Source organism: Crocuta crocuta, unplaced genomic scaffold (genome assembly GCF_008692635.1).
Source record: "Crocuta crocuta isolate KB4526 unplaced genomic scaffold, BGI_CrCroc_1.0 scaffold139, whole genome shotgun sequence".
Classification (NCBI taxonomy): domain Eukaryota; kingdom Metazoa; phylum Chordata; class Mammalia; order Carnivora; family Hyaenidae; genus Crocuta; species Crocuta crocuta.
The window spans coordinates 6450338-6472146 of record NW_027533258.1 but is presented as its reverse complement, the minus strand read 5'-3'; the positions used below and the strand labels follow the sequence as shown (position 1 = coordinate 6472146).

The 21809-nt window shown below is 43.1% G+C and overlaps 1 protein-coding gene across 1 annotated transcript in view; it reads left to right on the top strand.

The window, feature by feature from the left end:
* The first annotated feature begins 62 nt into the window (after window positions 1–62).
* The window catches only part of MAP2K4 (mitogen-activated protein kinase kinase 4), a 123531-nt gene continuing 101784 nt past the window's right edge, over window positions 63–21809 (top strand). The window contains exons 1-2 of the mRNA XM_077746718.1: window positions 63–126; window positions 16078–16203. Coding sequence (XP_077602844.1) covers window positions 63–126; window positions 16078–16203 — 190 coding nt within the window. The remainder of the gene's footprint in view (window positions 127–16077; window positions 16204–21809) is intronic.

The following is a 21809-nucleotide window of genomic DNA, read 5'->3' as shown; positions in this document are numbered from 1 at the left end:
GGTGCCGTGGGTCTCATGAGAGCTGCTTTCCGGATGGGAGAACATGGCTCAGAGATCCAGCCATGGGCCTGCCCTGCTTTGGAGCTGAGCAGGGCTCTCTGCTGGCTGGGGCCTCAGCGGACGTTGGTAGGGATGCCCAGCTCTAAGTTGACGGTATCTATTTTTGTTCTAAACTTGTAAGTTTTCACTTGCTTACGTACATTAGCTTCCCCAAGATCGGTCCTGTCCTAGAAATTAAAGTACAGTTTTGTAATGTGTGCAGACAAGCAGGCTTACATTTTGGGAGAGAGGCAATGACTTTATGTCAAAGGCAGTCACTGTCGCTTTAAAAATGAAGGGCTTGAAATCGCACAGGGAGCGTTTTCTCATCGAATAGGGGATACTCTAGGGCCAGAATCTTCTGTCCATCGTATCCTCAGGATGTTTCAGAATTCTCAGAAAAACTTAGAGTTAGTTCATTAAAAGTATTTCTGTGCCATACAGTAGTTGTAGGAGGGGACAGAGCGCAAAGAGCTAGATACGTGAAGAGGAGCCCCGTGGGCCATACAGCTGCCCCGCACCCTCGATTCTCCCTCATGAATCAGAAGGACTTATTGTAAGATGACTGATGACTAATGGAAGCTCTGAAGGATTAATTTTCCCCACTGTTTGACTTTCACATAGTTTTTGTTTTTTATATTGTGTTATCACTGTTCCAATTAGCGTGTTAGAATCGCCCGTTACAGGTTAGTGGAGTTTTATGGGAAATGTGTGTGGGGTGTTTACGCACATGTGTGAGGTCACATATGTCGCTGTGGAACCAGATCTTTATAGACCTTCAGTAAAAATCCACTTTGCACCTCATGGCCTTTTTATCAATTAGAGTTTGCATTAATTTGCTTTTTGGTTATATATATATATGTTAATATATATTCAAGGTAATGAGTAAATAAATGAAGTTATAATTATTTAAGACAACGGTGTTATATTTCNGGAGGGGCAGAGAGAGGGGGAGACACAGAATCCAAAGCAGGTTCCAGGCTATCAGCACAGAGCCCGATGTGGGGCCTGAACCCACAAGCGGAGAGATCATGACCTGAGCTGAAGTCAGACACTCAACTGACTGAGCGACCCAGGCACCCCCTAATTTTCTTATTTTGATGAGAATTAAGACCATTAAGTGAGCCCAGGGCTGTAGAGTTCTTGAGTGCTGAAGACAAATTTGGGTAGTGTTGACTTTTGTGGCTTTCCTGTAGCTTTTATGCTTTTGGTAGCTTTAAAAACTTTTTTTAGCAGTTTTAAAAATCGTTTTACTTGGGAATGTTTGTGTAAGCAACAGGATCTTTATTGATTGATTTAGGTTTATTTATTAGAGAGAGAGAGAGGAGGAGGGACAGAGAGAGAGAGAGAATCCCAAACAGCTGTGCTGACAGCTCAGAGCCTGACATGGGGCTTGAGCTTATGAACCCTGAAATCATGACCAGAGCTGAAATCACGGGGCAGACGCTTAACCTACTGAGCCCCCAGGCACCCCAACAGGAACATTACTTAGAAAATTATGTGCTCCAGAGCTGACTTTTATTCTTGAAGTCACTGATAGAAATTAGATTATGGGTAGTGATTGCTTTTGGTAACACTGCACATTGGAATATTTGGAGAAAAAAAATGGAGGTATGCTAACAACAGATTCTCATTTAATTGTGAAGCTACTCTTTTACAATAAGTAACCCTAATTGTTTTTAAGTTGGTAGTAATGAAAAGGAAACCATAAACAGGAGAAAGGATGTGTTGTGAATCCAGAAATTTGAGGAAGTCATTACTAAGTTTACTGACCTGATAAGAAGTGTCTGTAAAAGATGATGTTGCTCACGAGAGTATTTGACTGTATTGGAAGTAGAGTATGTAGTAAACCAGGGGAAAGGAAGAAGTGGAGAGAGAGTCCAGCCATTCTGCCTATAAACTAAGAGCTTAGGAAATTTACCTGATTGAATTTCCTTTTTTTTAATGTTTTTTCTGTTTTTGGGAGAGCGCGCAAGCGGGGGAAGTGCAGGGAGGGGGACAGAAGGGGACCAGAAGTGGGCACCACACTGACAGCGGTGAGCCCAGTGCAGGGCTCGAACCCACGAACTGCAAGATCATGACCTGAGTTGAAGTCAGATGCCCAACCCACCCAAGGGGTCCCACACCTGATTAAATTTGTAACTTTCCATTTTATGTAGCAAAAAAATCTATACACAGCGACTAAAATTTTATCATTTGGAATTTATTAAACCCAGCTAAGTTTTTCAGCAGTCTTGAGAAACAATGCTGCTATTGGAGGTTAACAAGTTTTATTTAAGTTTCTATAGAATTATATTTATATTTTATCTTGTTATTTTTGAGAGAGAGTGCGCCAGCGAGCGAGCAGAGGAGGTGCAGAGAGAGAGGGGGACAGCGGATCCAGAGCAGGCTCTGTGCTGACAGCAGAGAGCTGGATATGGAATCTGAACCCACAAACCCGCGGGGTCATGACATGAGCCAAAGTCCGATGCCCGACTGACTGAGTCCCAGGCGCCCCTATTTATTTATGTTTTAAATTTATATGCTGAATTTAGTTGAAAGATGAGATCGTGAAGGATTTGCTGTAAGCCCAACTAGCACCAGGGTATTCATCACTGTCTTCATGGACCGCACGGTAAACCTGTCAATGGAAAAGCCACCTGCTTGGAAACAGCTTTTTGCGGATTAGAGCCCGAGAGCTGTGGCCGTGGGGAAGGCAGAGTCCGCGTTCGCGTGTTTCCTTTGTACGTCCTCCCATTCCAAGGGCAGTGTTGCCTGGTTATCTTTGATCTGGAAAATGATGGGACGTTGATTTCTCCTGAAACATGGTTTTTGTTGCTGGAAGAAGGAAGGTTTTGAACAGCCACTGCACCTTGAAAGCCATTTAGAGGAACTTAATGTGTGATATTTTTGCATGAGGAAAAAAATGAGTGATTCTTCCAAGTGCACAAAGTTTCCCATCTGCCCCTTGAACTTCGTGACTAGCCGTGCAGGGCTGTTTGACAAAGCTTCTGTGGTTGGACAGATACAGGGCAGAAGCGAAGTGGAGTTTCCAGAGGGCGTTCCCAACCAAATCTCCAGTTCATCAAAGTGGTTTTCAATTTAGCTTATAAATTTAGGGTGATGGTTTTCACCTAGTACTTGAAATTCTCACGACACGATTTTACGAGTGCTTTCAAAATCCAGACACAAGCATCCGGATGAAAAGATGTGCTGGCGGCAAAGGAAACAATCCATAGNGGAAGGCACTTGTGGGGATGGGCACTGGGTGTTATATGGAAACTAACTTGACAATAAACTATTTGTAAAAAAAATAAATAAAAAATAAAAACCAGCTGCTTAAAAAAAAAGAAAAAGATGTGCTGGAAGAAACTTACGGCACCTGGGTTGCTGTTCATCTGGTCATTAGGCAGAATTAGGTGAACATTAATCAGAAATAAAATCAAGCGTATGCCAGCATATTCGCTCCCCTTTAGAGCACTTCTTCCAAGATTAAATAAATGAGCACAAATGAAATCCTTAACAGATACATATGCTGCTAATGATAAGAGGCCCGGGGATCTTTAAAGAAGAGTTTGATCTAGAGCCTACTCTGAAGAAGCTTATGTTCTTTGAGGGACTGAACATGCAGAGACAGTCTCCATGGCAGAAATAATCCTAATAGCTCATTTACCCTGTGCCAAACCCTGTTCGAAGCACGTTCTGTTAGCTCCTTTAATCCTTACTGCCTTGTGAGGTAGGTATAGGAAGTACTATGGGTGTGGAAACTGAGGCACAGAATGGTTAATAAGGACATTTTCCAAAGTCATCCAGCTAATGAGTGACCCTGGTCTCGTCACAGTTTACATGCTATAAACCATAGTGTTTTATTACTTCTTGAAAGAGACCAGTGGGTACTCATAAGAATGATTTTCTTTTTTTTTTTATTAAAAAAAGTTTTTTAAATGTTCATTCATTTTTGAGAGAGAGCGCAAACAGGGGAGGGGTAGGAAGAGGGGGACAGAGGATCTAAAGCAGGCTCTGTGCCGACAGCAACAAGCCCGGCGTGGGGCTCGAACTCAGGAACCGCAAGATCATGACCTGAGCCGAAGTCCAGTGTTCAACCGACTAAGCCACCGAGGTGCCCCGACATATGGCCAGTCTTATTTCTTGTGTTACACCCATCTCTACTGAAATATCTTCAAGCGAATTCTGATTATCATTATCTCATTTTTTCAGCCACATTTATGCTAGTCACATGTCTTGTCGGTGATAACTCTTGAATGCAGAGCCCTAACTCTTATCACACCGTTAGGGAAATAAAACCCTATTATCAGATAGTCCCTCAGTGTTCAGACCTCCTCAAATGCCATACAGATGCATGTTTACAGCTGATTTGTTCAAGTTAAGATCTCAGCGAGGTCCACACATTCTGCATTTGATTGCTTTTTTTATAAATAAAAAAATCTTTTTATGTTTATTTTTGAGGCAGAGAGAGACAGAGCATGAGTGGGGGGGGAGGGCAGAGAGAGAGGGTGACACAGAATCCCAAGCAGGCTCCAGGCTCTGAGTTCTTACTTAGCACAGAGCCCAATACGAGCCTTGAACCCGTGAACGGTGAGATCATGACCTGAGCTGAAGTCGGGTGCTTAACTGACTGAGCCCCCAGATGCTCCTGATGCTATTTCTTTATAGTAGTTCTCTCTTCTTTGTTCTCTTTGCTATTTAGTCACTGAAAAAATTGAGTCATGCATTTTGTAGCATTTTGCACATTTCAGATTTGGCTGATTACCTTCTTTTAGTCATTAGTGTTTCATGGTTTCTCTTTGGCCTGTAGTTCCTGTTAATTGGCAGTTAGGTATAGAGGCTTGATCACACAGAGATATGCATTTTTGGCAAGAACATTTTATAGGTGGTGCTGGGTATTTCTTGTTGCATTACATCAGGGGGCATATGATTAAAAAAAATTTTTTTTAATGTGTATTTTTGAGAGGGTGAGAGAGTGTGAGCAAGGCAGGGGCAGAGAGAGAGGGAGACACAGAATCCAAAGCAGGTTCCAGGCTCTGATCTGTTAGCACAGAGCCTGACGAGGGGCTCGAACTCACAGACCAGGAGATCATGACCTGAGTAGAAGTCGGACGCTTAACTGACTGAGCCACCCAGGTGTTCTATGGGGACATGTAATTTCTGATTGTAGGTCTTGGTAAGATTAATCACTGGGTTTTGGGTGCTGTACATCTGAGTCCTATAGGATAAAGTTCCCCATCAGCTTTTCACCTGATGGTTTTGGCCATCATCGATGATTTCTGTCTAAATTATTTCGTTAGGGACTGGTTAACTCATACTGGCAAACATCTGTGGGCTCTGCAAATAGTAGCTATGATCAGCCCAAAATTACAACATTTGTGTTTGGGGCATACCAGTGAATGCAAATTAAATGAAACATTAATCATCTCTGACCTGGCTGCATCAACGTTGAAGGGTATGAACACATGTGAATGTGGACACACACGTATACACAGACATTTACTGTACTTTTGCGTACTTTGAGAGAATTAAAACTGGAAATCTATTTATATACCCTGGAACATGAGCCAACCTCTTCATTATCAGGGTTTTTTAGCCTTTTAAAATTTCTTAATCTCTGAAGATGATTAAAGAACATGTCAAATAATTCTTGATGTTTTTCGGTGAAGTTAAAGAACCCATGGGTTATATGAGAGCAGTTCTGCCGAATAAGATCAGTTCCAAAGTGGAGTCCCGCCTTGCTTAAAATTAATGTGTATTCAGTGCTTAGAAGGCTCAGGTCCTGGAGGGCATTGCCTTCCCATTACTTGGGAACCAGAATTAGTCATCAAAAGGCAGTTTGGTGAGAATAGAAGTAAGTCAGAGTTCTCATCCAGGGTATAAAAAACTTGGTGAGCTACTGCGTTCCAGTGAGCAATTACCTTTTCAGGGACGGTATATTCTTGTCCAACAGATGTCATTATTCACCCTTCAGTAACAACAGTTTCACTACTGTGAGTTTCACTCACTATTCCTGTTTAGTTACCTGTCCTGTAACTAAATTATTGCAGTCTCCCCTCTATGATGTTCTGAAACTGATTTGGTCTGGCACAGTTTGTCAATAACCGAGTAGAGCTTGCCTTTGAAATACTCTCGTGTGCTGTATATTCAGGATGAAGAAGGGATACAACAAACCCTCTTTGAGTGCCATTTACTCTCTTGATTAATCTTACTTTAATTCTAACCTTTCAAAAACTTTATAGAATGCATTTATAGGCAGCAAATAGTATTTGTGTTTGCTAAAAAATCAAAGTGTTACATCCTAATGTTTTTTATTTTTATTTATTATCATTATTATTACTTTTAGTAGGCTCCATGCCCAGTGTGAGGCTTGAACTCATGACCCTGAGATCAAGAGTCGGATGCTCTACCGACTGAGCCAGCCAGGTGCCCCATCACATTTAATCTTTTTTATTTTTTTAATGTTTTTTTTTTTATTTATTTATAGGACAGAGAGAGAGAGAGACAGCATGAGCAGGGGAGGGTCAGAGAGAGAGGGAGTCACAGACTGAAACAGGCTCCAGGCTCTGAGCTGGCAGTCAGCACAGAGCCCGACGCGGGGCTCGAACCCACGAACCGCGAGATCATGACCCAAGCGGAAGTTGGACGCTTAACCGACTAAGCCACCCAGGCGCCCCACATTTAATCTTTTTTAAATTGGGCGGAATTATTCAGTGGGGTTCAAAGAAGCTCTTCAGATGCTAATCATAAGAGGGTATAATTGTGCTATAGTTTATACGTTATATAGCATTACTTTATGTACAAGGTGCTTACTCATTTTCCATCTTTTGCTATTTGCTTTGTTAGTAACACAATTGGATTTGAATTTAAATTTAGATCACAGATTATTATTATAAAAATTTTTTTAAATACATATAACAATGCAGTATGAAATGGCAAAGCTGTTTGAGTATACAAAAGATTGTCATGTCACACAACTGAAGGCAGTTAAAAACACCAAATATCTGGGGCACCTGGCTGGCTTAGTCAGTAGAGCATGTGACTCTTAATATCGGGAGTGTGAGTTCGAGCCCCATGTTGGGCGAAGAGATTACATGAAAAAATATAAAAACAAAACAACAAAGGAAACCCCCCTCCCAAAACATCGAATATCTTTCTGAAAGCCAAAACATGGCGAACTAACTCGTGTCAGGAGCACTTCTCTAGCTAAAGCTTCTGGCTAACTTTTTCAGAGACCTTACTTAATTTCTAGTTACAGGTATTTTGATTAATGAGGAAAAAAAAATGAAGCAGAACCTGACCTTGGATTCTCTGTTTATTCAGGAAATACTGTGCTCCCGTGATATGCCAGGTGCTGTTATGAAAAATACTGAGTCCCCGGAGTGCTAGGTCTAATTACTGTGGTCAGAGGTCGTCCAGATGAGTGCTTAGGTTCTTCGTGGGAAGGTGCTTGTGTTCTAGCACTGACGGCATTCTGAAGAAAGATATATAAATAAATGATGGCTAGTTATTAAATGATTGCTGAGCCACTGCTGGTGTTTTAGAATTGGGGGAGTTATCTTTGAAATAAGGCTTTCCTTCTGCATTAGGGAGTTTGAGGTACCAGAAAAAGGCTTATATTACACTGTACAGCAGTGAGCAGCTCACAAGTTTGAGTGCAGGCTGTGTCTACATCAATACAAATGGTCAGCAAAAGCTTTCTTGTCATTCACGAGTGCCATTTAGTGGTGGAAGATTACCCGAAGGCTCTCCAAATTATCTTAATTCAATGAAAATATATGCAGAATCATGTAGACGAATGAAATGGATTCTTGCCTTTGCCTTTCTAGATTCCTCGTGATGTACGATGGGGGAAAAAAAAAGGGTTATTACAGGTGAAATTTTATATGGTGGTGTGAACTTTTTTGCTTTGGGATAAGCTAGTGGGGCCATACGGTAAGGATCAGGTGTTCCCTGGAGGCCAGAGAGAAGTCAGCTTGGAATAAAAAGTGAACTGTGATCTTGTGCAGCCAAATAGGAAAGAAAAATAGATAAAAATAGGTAAGACCCTGTATCTGATTTTCCTGAGCTGGCCTAACATGGGCACGTATGTTCATTTTTTGCTCTAAGAAGACCTTTCTTAAATCAACTTCACAAGTTGATAATATGTTCATTCAGTTTACAAATTCACCACTGACATATGATAGAGAAAACATATTCATAAGCCCTGTTTTCCCACATTATCTCTAATTGAATTGGAGTATTTTTCTCCTGGGCTTGCTTATATGTTTGGATAGCATAAAAAACAAAAGCAAAAACAAAAAAACAACTACAAGTATTCATGGAACTAAGAAAAGATTTGTTTTTTGAAACTGACCTCATGTTCTTCACTTTTTAGTGTTTCAGATTTTAACACTGCAGTGTGTCCCCCCTCCCCCCCCCAGGCAATGCTCTAGTTCTCTGACATCAGCTGGGGGTCCAGCAGTTCAGTTACTGAACACTTTCTAGGTAGAGTTGGCATTAGATCCTCCAGGTTAAAGGGGTCAGCCCCCAAAACTGCTCCCTCTTCAGATCCAGCTGCAAATGGGGTACTCAGGCACCCACGCTTCTGCTTGGCCAATCGTGAATTAGATAGGGCTCCCGTGACTCTGTGCCCAGGTTCAGTTACCTGTTAGAGCCACTCACAGAACTCAGGAAGACACTGTACTTACGTTCATCAGTTTAGTATAAAAGACACAACTCAGGAGCAGCCACATGGAAGGGACGTGTGGGGTTAGGCGTGGAGAGAGTGGGCGGAGAGCTTCCATAGCTTCTGTGGGCACGCCATCCTTTTAGTGCTTTGATGTGTTCGCCAACCTGGAAACGCCTGGAACTCGTTGTTTGGGTAGGGTTTATGGGAGTTTCATTACAGAGCCACAGTTGATCGCATCATGGGATGGAACTCAACTTCTAGCCCTTCTCCCCCCATAGAGGCTAGGGGGTGGAGCTAAAAGTTGTCACCCTCCTCATTGCTAGGTTGGTTTTTCTGGAGACCAGCATCCCATCCTGAAATTATGTGTGTGTAGTGCCTCTGGGGGAGTCCCCCTCCTCCATCACCTCATTAGCATAATCTCGGGTTTGGTTGAAAGGGGCTTGTTATGAATAACAAAAGACTCTTCTCTCACTGGGGGGAGGGGGGTTATTGGATGGGTTGTAGGAGCTCTGTGCCAGGTACTCAGGACAAGTACCGGATACATTTTTTATTACAGCACAGACACTGTAGCAAAACTACCTTGCACATAGTAGACCCAGAGCTTTGAATCTGTAAGCTTTCTAGGAGGACTGATCTATATTTACCCGGCAAGAAACATGGGTACCAATATCATTTTGGCAACGGATGGTTGGTTTTCTGTTGGGAAAAAGATTAATATGCCCTCTCTCCTAGGCCCACATGGGCATCTTCACCATGATGCTAATTGCCTGTATCTCACTGTTTTCTTAATCCTAACGTATTCGTTAATCAAGTTCATGTAGGATTGAGTCTGGAAGAGTTATTTACGGCTGGTGGGAATCCTTTTTGGCATTTTAGGCAGATAAGGGAAGAAGTTAATATTTGACAAAAATATTAAGGAATTAATGTTTGCTTTGTGGCTGGTAACATTATTCTAAGTAAACTCTTTTGCCAGCTTCTCAGTCTGGGTGCCACTGAGGTCCCCATCACCTGAAACACACGGTGCTTCAGCCTGCGGCCTGGAGCCACTCGCTGGAGCTCAGGTCAGTGGCCTTTAGCCAAGGACAGACTTGTATTTCCTTCACTGTGTTGTACAGGTGTCCTTTCCTTCACTTTATGGCACATACAAAAAAGGTTTGAAGCACCGATCGCAACAATACAGCATAGTTAGAAAATATGGTCAGTGTGCTTGTTTCATTCTTGGGTGTCGGGAAGTTAAAATGGTCATGTTAGCATCTTGTGGGGCTTACTGAGCAGGAAAAATAAATGTGACCTAAGACCAGTGGGCACTTTGGTTCCTTGTTAAGAGTTCAAGCGAGCCGTTCTGAGAATATCTGCTGTGTGACGTGTGCCTCTGCCTGGACAGGGAGGTGGGCCGGAAGCCACGTGCGTGGGCTCTGGCGTTGATGAACACCGGAGCAAGCCTTGCGGCTTTTCTTGACCCAGTTTTCATCAGTTTGTGTCTTAGGTGCCCTGTCCCACTGGAAGGATGGCTACCAAAAAGGGGGAGTCCTTTATGTGGGTGATTTTCCAAAAATCCTAATATCTTGCTACTGGTGCATGGTAACATGGTAGCTTGAAACTTTGGGGAGCTGATGAGGACCTTAAATAGAGTGTTGAGGGGTCTGATTGGGAGGCAGAGGACGCCACATGGCCTACCCATTAGAGAAGAAAGGCTCACTGACCATTCTGCATAGCAACTTTTCGTTGGATTTGATCCACACGGCATGTGTGTCTCACTTCTCTATGTGGGACCCCTGTTGGTGGGTCCCGAGATCGAAGGCTTACCCAGAAATGCCCTGTGATTTTGGCTGAGTTTTAGGTTGATGTGGATTTAAAGCATCTGAGCCCCTGGACAGGGTGCTGACTACCTAGAGTAATGAGAAGAATTTGATGGTTGTTTTGATTCTATGTGTATTCCCTCTTTTGTTAATTACCTGTTCATAGTCTGTGTTTATTTTCTAATTGGGATATTTGCTCTCAAATCCATCAGTAAGTCCCTTATGTCTGTATCCTGACTTGCTGTGCTATAAACATCCCCCCTTCCTGGCCAGAACCCTCAGCGCCCTTTGAGCAGGAATGCTGTGTGAATGGAATCCGTGCAGGCCCGTAGCAGGTTAGGCCTTTCTTATGAAGAATTGTGAAGGGTGATGGTGTAAGAGAGAGCTCTGAACAAGCTGGGGACAAATGAAGAGCTCAGACTTATTAGCACATTCTTCCCCTTCTCCTCTAAACCGGGGTGGGGGTATGCTGGCAGTAAATGGTCACCACCTTTTGGGTATCTATTTGGAGCCTTCTCAAGGTGGGTGTGTAACTGGAATTCCCACCCTTAGATTCCCACGGAGGTGTGCTTCCAAAATCTTTGGAGCATGACTTTTGGGGCGAGGGGGTTGTGTTGGATAAGCTTTTCCTGTTTTGTTGGAGATTAAAATATTACTGAATTTAGCAGATACGTACACCTTAAAAAAAAATCACAAAAGATGCCGTTTGTGAAATAACTACAAGATTTTAGGGGTATGGAAGTGTCCAAGTCGGGTTAGCAGATATACATGGGAAAGTGCCTAGATTTGTGTTTTTAAGGACATTTTACTTGTTCTCTAGGCCTCAGTAAGTTTGGGTTTAGAGAACAGATTGGCCTCTTTTAGAAAGTTTGGGTATGAGTAGCAAGGAGATTATAATCGAAACAGAAACAACAAATGCTTAGTGTAGAAAACTGAAACACAGCAAAGTAGAAAAAAAATGACCCATAAATCTAGCACCTTGAAGTAATCACTAGTCATACTTTATAAATTATCATATGTACATATACCTTATTGAAATACTTTATTAGACACATTACTTATTGCTTGATTAAAAAAATCTCTTACTAACATTTCCCAATGTCAGTGGTCTTTTATGGTGTTTTGTTTTGCTTTTTTGTTTTTAGTGGTGGTGTAGTATTCCTCTTACAGATGTGCCATGATTTTTCTACCTATTCTCGCATAAATATCACTACGCTGAATAATTGTCTCTGCCTAATCTTTAACTTCCTAAAGAAAGAATTGTTAGGAATGGAGTTATTGCATTAATCGTTAAGGACATTTTGAGATGTTTGCAAGATCTTGCCTTCTAGAAAGTGGACCAGTTTATAGTCACTGCAGTAATTTGTTCATTTATTTGTCTCTGTTCAACTTGTGTACTGAACAGATGTTAAGGATTTATCCATCAGGTGCCGTTCTAGGCATGGAGGCAAGTGAGGAATAGTTTCTGCGCTCCTGGAGCTTGAGGCGTGGTGGGGAGGGTAGACATCACGTAACCATCGAGAGATGGAAAAGTATAGCCATGAAAAATTCTGAAAAGACTGCCTACTTCTTCATACCCTTATTAACATTAATATTGGGATTCCCGGGTGGCTCTGTCGGTTAAGTGTCCGACTCAGGCTCAGGTCATGATCCACAGTTTTTGAGTTTGAGCCCCGCTTCAGGCTCTGTGCTGACAGCTTGGAGCCTGGAGCCTGCTTCTGATTCTGTGTCTCCCTCTCTCTCTGCCCCTCCCCTACTCACACTCTCTCTCTGCCCCTCCCCCGCTCACACTCTGTTTCTGTCTCTCAAAAATAAATAAACATTAAAAAATTAATATTGGTATTCCTTTTATTTATATGTGGTATTAGGGGTAAAAGTTGAATTTTAACTAATCTAGTTTTGTGGATAACTAGAAGAATTGGGTGGTTTTTTTGATTCTGTATGTGTTCTCCCTTTTATATTCTTTATTTATTTTCTAACTGGGATATTTGCTGTCAAATCCATCAGTCAGTTGCTTACATCTACCCCCAGCCCCCACAGTGGTCATTTCAGCTGGGGCTATGTAGTTTATTTATTTATTTAAAAAATTTTGGGGGGACATCTGGGTGGCTCAGTCGGTTGAGCATCTGACTTTGGCTCAGGTCATGATCTCACGGTTCATGGGTTTGAGCCCCACATCGGGCTCTGTGCTGACAGCTCAGAGCCTGGAGCCCTCTTCAGATTCTGTATCGCCCTCTCTCTCTGACCCTCCCCTGCTCACGCTGTCTCTCTCTCTTTCTCTCTCTCAGAAATAAATAAAACATTAAAAAATTTGGGGGGGGGACTATGGAAATCCAGAGCCTAAGTTCTGCTTGATGATCTGTTGATTCCATCTGCATGACTGTGTGCATGGGCATCTCAAGTCCTGTTTATTCCAGTAAAGCCTTGACATTTGTGCTGCATTGGTAATCCTAAATTAGCTGCCTCTCTGGTATTTTTGAAGAGTTTGGGCTAATCAGGACTTGGTCAGTCTAGCCTGATGAATTGTATTTGTGTGTTGGTAGTAGACATCCGGCTCAGGGTCTGAGCAGAGTGGGGTGTTGGCTTAATTGCTTGCTCAAAGGTGTGGCTGCGTATAGAAACTCATAATAGGGACATTGTGCATATTTGAGGCAAAATTACTGGTGACTACAGAGTGGCTCATATCAGTGTCAGAGTTGATGGTTCGTAGAATCAGAGAGTGAGGAATCAGCATGAGTTTCTGTAATGTTAGGTTTGGAAGGATGTTAGGGGGTATTGTCTGCTTCATCCCATCAAGCTTGATAAACTCCCCACTTCACTATGAGAGGAAATGAGCTAACAACATTTTTTTTATTGTTGGGTGATCAGTTTCGGGAGCAAGTCGGGGGATTTTCAGCCTTTACGCTCTCCCTAAAGACTTCTGTTAACCAAATAAGGTCTCATAGTAAAATGGAGTCTACAAAAAAAAATGCTTCTTTTGCCTTTGCCTGGAGTCCATAGAATCTGCTAGAAAGTGTTAAACCTTTGTGTCAGAGCAGTACCCCTTGAGGCTCTGATAGAGAACTAACAGAGTTCCCGATACTACAGGTTAAAGAAAAAAATCTGTCTACCCCAGAGGCCCATGGACCATCTGCCAGAGGTTGGCAAGGTTCAGAGTGAATTATTTCAGTTCTTTCTTTGGCAACAGAGCCTCTGAGGCCCGAGCTCGTCAGATAAGGAAAATGCTTAATGTTTAGGAAGTGCTGGTGTTAGCTGGGTCTCCACCCTGGTTCAGGACCTTGTTGCTGTAAACCTACACACAGTGGGTAATACAAGGTGGGGAAAAAATGAGTGACGGTCGGCCTACCCTGTCCTACACAGTAACACCTTTACTACCACCGGCCCCCCTCCGAGGAGGGTGATATCCATCCCATTGGGCAGGAATGGGGCTGTGGCAGAGAGGTGGAGTCACCTGCCCGAGAGTACTTAGCTAGATAAGCCCCAGACTAGGTAGGCGGGCTTTACCACTGGTTTTCCTGGTTTCTGGTTGAGCACCATTCGGATGCAGGCTGTGGGTAAGAATAGATTTTTATTAGCACAGTAGTTGAAAGGAATCTACAAAGCAAGTTGATTTCTTTCTTGTTGCTCATATATTTTTTGGTGTAAAAGGTATCAGACAAGGGGCACCTGGGTGGCTCAGTCGGTTAAGCATCTGACTTCAGCTCAGGCCATGATCTCATGGTTCTTGAGTTTGAGCCCCGCGTTGGGCTCTGTGCTGACAGCTCAGAGCCTGGAGCCTGCTTGGGATTCTGTGTCCCCCGCTCTCTCTGCCCCTCCCGTGCTCATGTTCTGTCTCGCTCTGTCTCAAAAATAAATAAACACTAAGAAAAAATTTTTAGGGGTGCCTGGGTGGCTCAGTCGGTTAAGCATCCGACTTCGGCTCAGGGCATGATCTTACAGTTCGTGGGTTCGAGCCCTGCATCGGGCTCTGTGCTGACAGCTCAGAGCCTGGAGCCTGTTTTGCATTCTGTATCTCCCTCTCTTTCTGACCCTCCCCTGTTCACGCTGTCTCTCTCCCTCAGAAATAAATAAAACATTTAAAAAAAAAAACAAAATTTTTTTAAAAGGTATCAATTTTTTCCAGTTTTTTCTTTTTTAGAGAATTTAATAATTAACTTTTCATTTGGGTTTCAGTACTTCTAACTAATATCACAGTTAGTTGTCATTTTTCCACAGTTGCTGTTTACCAGCTGTTGTGTTTGTAGGTATATGAATCCTCCCCACAGTCTCACCAGAGCAGATAAGGGACTGTGTTTATCTTGGTTTTACGGATGATGTGTAAATTACTTGACCGCAGAAATACCCCTGTGTTATCTTTATCAGTATTTCAGTGATAATCATTTAGCATCTCGCAGAAGTAATTTTCTCCCCTATTCCTACCGTTTAGCCTCCTCCCACCACATTCCTTTTTAATTTTGCTGGGATGAGAAACAAAGCAGTCTTTGTGGGTCGGTCAGCCAGCCGCCTTATCGGTCTTTTTGTCTGTACTACCTGCCACAGCAGCTTGTGTATAACCGTGATATTTCTGCACCTACGGCCGTGTAAATGATCACGTTGGACTTCCCCCAAGTCCGTCTTGCGCACAAAAGTGTTGAACTGTGCCAGAAGGGCCTGTTGGCATATATTTGTTAGCTTATCTCCTATACCCAGAACAATCCAGCTTCCAAACTGCTTAGCTGTGTGGACGAATAACCGTGTTTTGTGATACTGATGGGAGCTCAGAGTTCTAAGTGAGATTCTATACATTTTTGAGACTTGTTCACTCTTACGTATCCAGGGCCGGGGGAGGAGGGGCAGTGCGGCGCTAGCCTGACAGTGACTCATTTAACGCTCAGACTGCCGGAGATGGCAAGTCTGGGATGGAACGGACAAAGTTGTCCATTTCTTGTGATTTGGAGTCTAACATTCTTCCTGCCTGACTCTTCTCTTGAGCTTTTTAAATAAGCCAGGGCCCTCATCACTGTAGTAATGCAGGTAGAAAAGGAAATGAGAGTAAGTCCTTGCTCACTGTTTTATTTCCACATTTCTGAAATTGCTTGAATATAAAGTTGGGTAGTTGGAACTGTGCGTTCCTCATTTTATAACCAGTGATTACAGATAATTGAACAAGTTACTCTGGATACTCCCTATTGCAAATGAGGTACGAAGACTTAGAGCCAAGGGAGAAATGAGAGTTTCAGGCAGTCCGCCCCCCACCCCCCAGCCCTCCCCCTTGGTCCCCTGGCGGGGTGCCTTGGACACTTGCAGGTAATCGCTCATGCTTTTGAAGGTGTTCTGTGACTCATACACCGTAGTTTCAGTTCTTGCTTCTTCCTGTGCTAGGTTCTAGGAACTCCCAGCGGCGGCAGTGGGGGTTCTTAAGAGAGACAGATTCTTACTGTTGTTTGTTTGTTTGTTTTTTTAATTATTCCTGTCTAGCTCCTTTGGCTCCTGAGTAGTGGCTTTAAAGAATCACTGTGTAGTTTTCTGATTCTGTTTGCTAGTTGAGTGGTGGTCCCGCCAGTTTAACCTGAGGTCTGTTTCATGTCCGTATTCATCTGGCAGGTCTGCGGGTGGAGACTAAGCTCAGTGGGGATGGCTGGGACCTCTGGACCATCTGCGTGCGGATTTTCCTCATCAAGGACGCTAGATGGGCTGCTTCACATTTAGACTTCGTTGCTTTCTCAGAGGGTGAGAGCGGACACTGTAGGGCCTCCTAAGGCTTAGCTCTGGAAGTCCTGGAATACTCTTTCCGCTGTGTTCTTGGGGTCACAATGAGTCTGAAGGTCAGCCTGATTCATGAGGTAGGGAACAGCCTCCACCTCTTGATGGGAGGAACAGCATAGACACATTGTTAAGAGGTGATTCATTGGTGGCTATTTTGGTAAAAATCTACCACATAACCTGCAGTGATCCATTAATATTATAGCAAAAAAGCTATCTTCCGGATCCATCACTGGGTCCTTCAGTGATCTTTATTGCCATCAACAATGGGAAGTTTTGCTATTACCATTTCAAATTTGGTGAAATCATGTGTTGAAGGTATATAGGTTGACTCCAGTGTCTTAGAGATGGTCTCCATTCTTACCGGTTGGGTGGAAAGATTCTGGTTCTCTGATTCTGAATCAGCGGAACAGAATCTTGCTTTCCTATGATCTAGTAAAAGAAAATAAGCCCACTAGGATGTATGAGAGGACAGTGCAATGTTGATAAAAAAATTTAATAATTTGAATTCAATAAATATTTGTTGAACTGTTGTTATAGTTATCTGGTATAGGTGATTTGTAGAATTCAAAGATAAGTCAAGATAGTTAAACATTTAGAACATAAAATTGCTCACAATTTGATCCTGGGAACAGGCTGGAGAAGGATAGGTGAGTGACAGGGTGGACCCCATGTAAGCAGCGTATCGCTCTGAGGACAGGCTGGTTCTGATGTTTTGGAAATAGAAATAGTGCTTAGGAAATGATACTTTCCTCATCTGCGGAAGGTTGGGGAAGGATGTTTTGGCCACATAGATTACACACGCTGGTCTTCTTCCATAGTTGACTGGTCGACTCCTGGCTGCTGTTGGGTGGAATTTTTGACCAAGGTTAAACTCAACTAGTGGGCCAGCCTAGCCGACTGTGGACAGTGATGTTAAGGGTTTGTATTTCTTAAGCAGTTAGTGGGGTACACTGTTCAGGGGTGGCTCCTTAGCCTCTTGCTTAAGGCCAAATCAAGTTGAAAGATATCTTCCTTCCACCTTCAAAATTCTGCGAGCCCGTGGGTTGCTCTGTGGTCAGAATACGAGCCAAACATGTTCCTAGGCCTTCGTGACTATGGACATCCATGGACAAATCCTGGTTCTTCAGAATCATAGCTCATAACGTTCTTGAGGATCCCATCCTTGGGACTGCTTCCTTCCTGAGAAGTGTGAGGAAGAAATTGGATGCAGAGGTGGAAAGGCTGTTTGAGGCTGAGCTTTGAAACCAGACCTTCAAAGGGTGGTGCAGCGAGGTCAGTCCCTAGTCCTTGGAGAGGGGGGACATGAGGTGGCTGAGCCACTTGGTTGGGCATGGCTGGCAGAGATGCTGATCTTCCCAGTGTGCTGAGTATGTGTCCTTGGTCCCTGTAGAGCCACCGCAGGAGAAAAGTAGCGCAGTATTTCCCTAAAGGGTAGAGCAGCACCTTGGAAGTATGATGATGAGACAGGGGCAGATACTGTTGTCCTTAGTAGGGTTCTTGGTTACATGTGGTAGGAACTTACTCTAGCCAGCCTGACCCACATCGGGGCTGTCTGGGGCAGTCTGTGTGAGATTTATTGTTAGAGCGATCTGGTACGCATCTGAGCACATTTTCTGTGTCGGGCGCCCTGAACGGAGTTTTAACACAAGCACCGTGTTCTCTCCCAGGAGAGTCCTTCCCTCTCAGTACTTTAAGATGTTAATCAATGCCTGGTTTCTGTTCTGTGGATAAAGGGGAGGCTCTGGTTATCTCTGTTGGCCGGGATGTGGGGTTTATTTGGTGACAGTCTCCCCACAGGGAGAATTACAATCACAAATTTATAATCTTTCTTGATCAACTCGTTTACAGCCTGCTGTACAAATATCTTAATCTCTGTTAGCTCCTAACACAGAGTGTTTGTAGGAAAACTTCCTTCCTTATGCCCTTTACTCCCTGTAGAAGGTGCAGGCTTTTGGTTGGCGGGGGTGGGGTGTGGAATTCATGTTGCTCTATCGTCGCATCTGCTTGTAGTTTTGTCATTAAAAATAACTGACCGCAGAGTGACAGGTTGCCTTTAGGGTTTAGGTTTCTGGGGGCCTTGAGAAAGAGAAGGACCAGTCATAATAAAGGTTGTTACTTAGAGAAAGTGAATGGGAGGAAAAAGTGAAACGCTGGGGGGGAAAATGTTCATATCTACAGAGGTCGCCTCTCTGAAGCATTGTAAAAGCCGCTCTTTTCTGCCTCTCCCCCCATTTCATCCTTGACTGACCTTCTGAGATCTTCCTTCTCCCCCTCAAAACGGCCTTGTGAGTTCGTATGAAAATGGTCATCCTTTGGAGAGGGAAGAGCCCTGCGGGGACCGCGCACATAACGCGATCTTAACCCTGCACCCCCTGGCATCGGTTCTAGGCTCTGAGTCATCATCTCCGCTTAGACAGGCTGTGAACTTTTATAGAATACTTAGTGTATTTTGTTGGTGGACAACCAAAATACATGCGTGGACCATTTTCAAGAAGGTTGCATGTGTGTTGAACTACGGAGTGCGTACAGATCTAACCTGCGTAAGGCATGCTGTGTTACATTTGTGTGCTTGTTCTTTTCTGCGGGAAATGCCCTATACAGACCCCAGTTCATTTTTGCTCAAGTGTGAAAGCAGTGCTGAAGAAGAATGTGTGCGTGCATGCATGTGTGTGTTTATGTAAATATCTATTTTCAAGAAAACAGCTCGAGTACGTTTTAATTGTAGTAATATATTCTGTCTGCCTGCAAAGGTTAGCTGCTCTCCCCTCAGATTGAGCTTTGGAAGAAAGGGCCAGTTTTGGTGTTTTCCTTGGGGTGGTTTTCACAATGATTCTTTGTTCTGTTATCGTCCTGCATTAGATTTTATTGTGTTTTCAGCTTTTCACCGACTGGGGACCAGGGTGGTTTCAGACACACACCACATGACACGTGGTGTTCCGCTTTTGATTTGGGGAGCTGGTGGGAATTGCGCTCATTCAGAGCTTCATTTGTTTATTTTTCAGGGCTTATTTACTTTGTGAGCTGTGGAGGGGCAGAGAGAGGGGGAGAGAGAATCCCAAGCAGGCTCTGCACTGCCAGTGTAGAGCCCGATGCAGGGCTTGAACTCCCGAACAGGGAGATCATGACCTGAGCCAAAATCTAGAGGTGGACGCTTAACCGACTGAGCCACCCAGGTGCCCCTGGATCTTAATTTAAATTCCAGAAACTTTGCCCTATAAAGTAACATTTATAGGTTCCAGGGATTGATTAGGACCTGGTGTCTTTTTCTTTTTTTTTAATTCTTTTTTTAGTGTTTATTTTTGAGAGAGAAATGGGGGGTTGGGGGGTGAAGAGGGGCAGAGAGAGAGGGAGACACAGAATCAGAAACAGGATACAGGCCCTGGGCTGTCAGCACACAGCCTGATGAGGGGCTCGAACTCATGAACACTGAGATCATGACCTGAGCCGAAGTCAGACGCTTAACCGACGGAGCCACTCGGGCACCTCCATTTTCACTGCAGTCTGCCTCTGGCCCCCAAATATTTACATCTACTCCGTGTGCAAAGTACACGCTTCCCACAGAGCACTAGCTCATTATAGCATCAGCTGGCATCCAGATCTTTATCGAGACACGACCAGTTCATCAACCCCCAGTCTCAGCAAAGTCATCCAAATCAGGTATGGGTGAGACAGAGTATGGCCCGTTGTGACACAAAATTTCTCTCCATCCACGGACCTAGAAGCAAGAAGACAAGTGACCTTGTCAGGCCTTGGATAGCATTTCTAGAGCTATGCATTCAAAATGGGAGAACCCTGAAGGAAGAAAAGGAGGCAACAGTCTCAAGCAGTTTCAGAATCCAGCAGGGCACATTCCATTAGGTTCCAAGGCCTGGGGATAGCCTGCTGCCTTTAGCTATTTCCTGAAGATAGATTTCCAAGAAATAAAAGAGCCTGTTTCTTAAAGAGTTTTTCTTGTATGTTGCTGAGCAGTTCACCAGAGAAAAATCCATCGATTTACTTTTTTATCAGCAATGTCTTACATTAGTAATTCTTTTACCTGGTCGCGTTGATTAACATATTATCATTGGGGGGAAAATATGTGTATACATAGAAGGAGCCTAAGTTTTGCCAGTTTCACAGGAACATTTTTAACTGTTTTTGGTGTCAGTGAGTGCGTTTCATAATTTATTCTCAGTTTTGCTTTACTGTTCATACCCTTGCCAATTTTTCTATTTTTCTTGACTTGTATGATGTCTTTGTATATATTTAGAGTTTCCCATTTTGTATTGCAAGGATTTCCCCCCAGCTTTCCCTTAAAACTTTTTAAGTTTTTTTTTTGTAATATACGGAATTTGCTTTTTAATACAGCCAAACCTGCCATTTTTCATAGAGAACCTTTTGAGTGTATAGTGTGAATGCCCTTTCTCTACTTGCTTTCCAATAAAACTGAATTTAAAACTAATGTTTGGTACCCAAATGGGCAAGTTGTATGGCACATTCATGTTGTACCCTGCTTGCTTCTGAAAACGATGTCTCGTCTGCTGGGGAATTCACATTATCCTGTGGAAAAGCCCATCCCCGAGAGCTGACCCAGGAGCCGCAGCCAGGAGCCCTTCCCTCTTGGCCTGTGGTTGTGTCCAGTGGTGCAGCACCTGAAAGAAACATAAAACTCTCGGGGGAAACACCGGGCTGAGTAGATGGAGCCCCTTCATACATCTTCTGAACCCACTGGGGTGGGAAAGGGTTTGGATCTTAGAGGTGAGAAGGTAGATGCATGCATAACAAACCATGAAGCATGTGTATGCTGGAAAAATGGAAACAGTATCCTTAAGATCTATGGGGAAACTAAGATGTGTCACCAGTGCTCACAAACCGAGCTCTGTTAGAGTCTGCCATCAGTAGACTCCCAGAGAAATGACTTTGTAAGCTTTACTCACATAGACAGACATATGGTCTGGGAGTAAAGCATGTTACAAAGCATATTGTGGTCTGATTTTAATTGTAGAGAGAAAAATGGGTGTCTATGTATAGAAAGTACTTTCCAAGAGACAATGATTATTTTGGGATCGTTGGACTTTTATATAATATATATTTAAAGCCCCCTGATATATTCTGTAGGTGTATGTATAATATGTTTTTGTTTTCTGACTTACATATAATATACATTTTTAAAAACATATTCTGTAGGTGTATACATAATATGCTGTATATTTTTGTCTATCTTTTCTGAATTTTCTGGCTTTTCTATACTGGACATGTTTTATTGGTATAATGTAAAACATTGATACCTTACCTCCTCCCTCCCAAACTCCAAAGAAATAGCTCCAAATACAGGATTATTTGAAATACCTGTGTATTGAACTTGAAGTTGACAGTGCCATGATGGTTTTTTTTTTTTTTTTAGCTCATAATGGTTGCAGAATGCTTGAGATTCTTCACTTAGTTGTGTATGTTATATTTGAGGGAAAATCATTAAACTAAGGCATTGAAGTATAACCCTGGAAAGGTGGTAATATTTTAGTATTTTTCAGTATATCTGCTGAGGTAAATGATTTTTATAGTGGTATTTTCATTTGCGAAAGTGTTAGCAT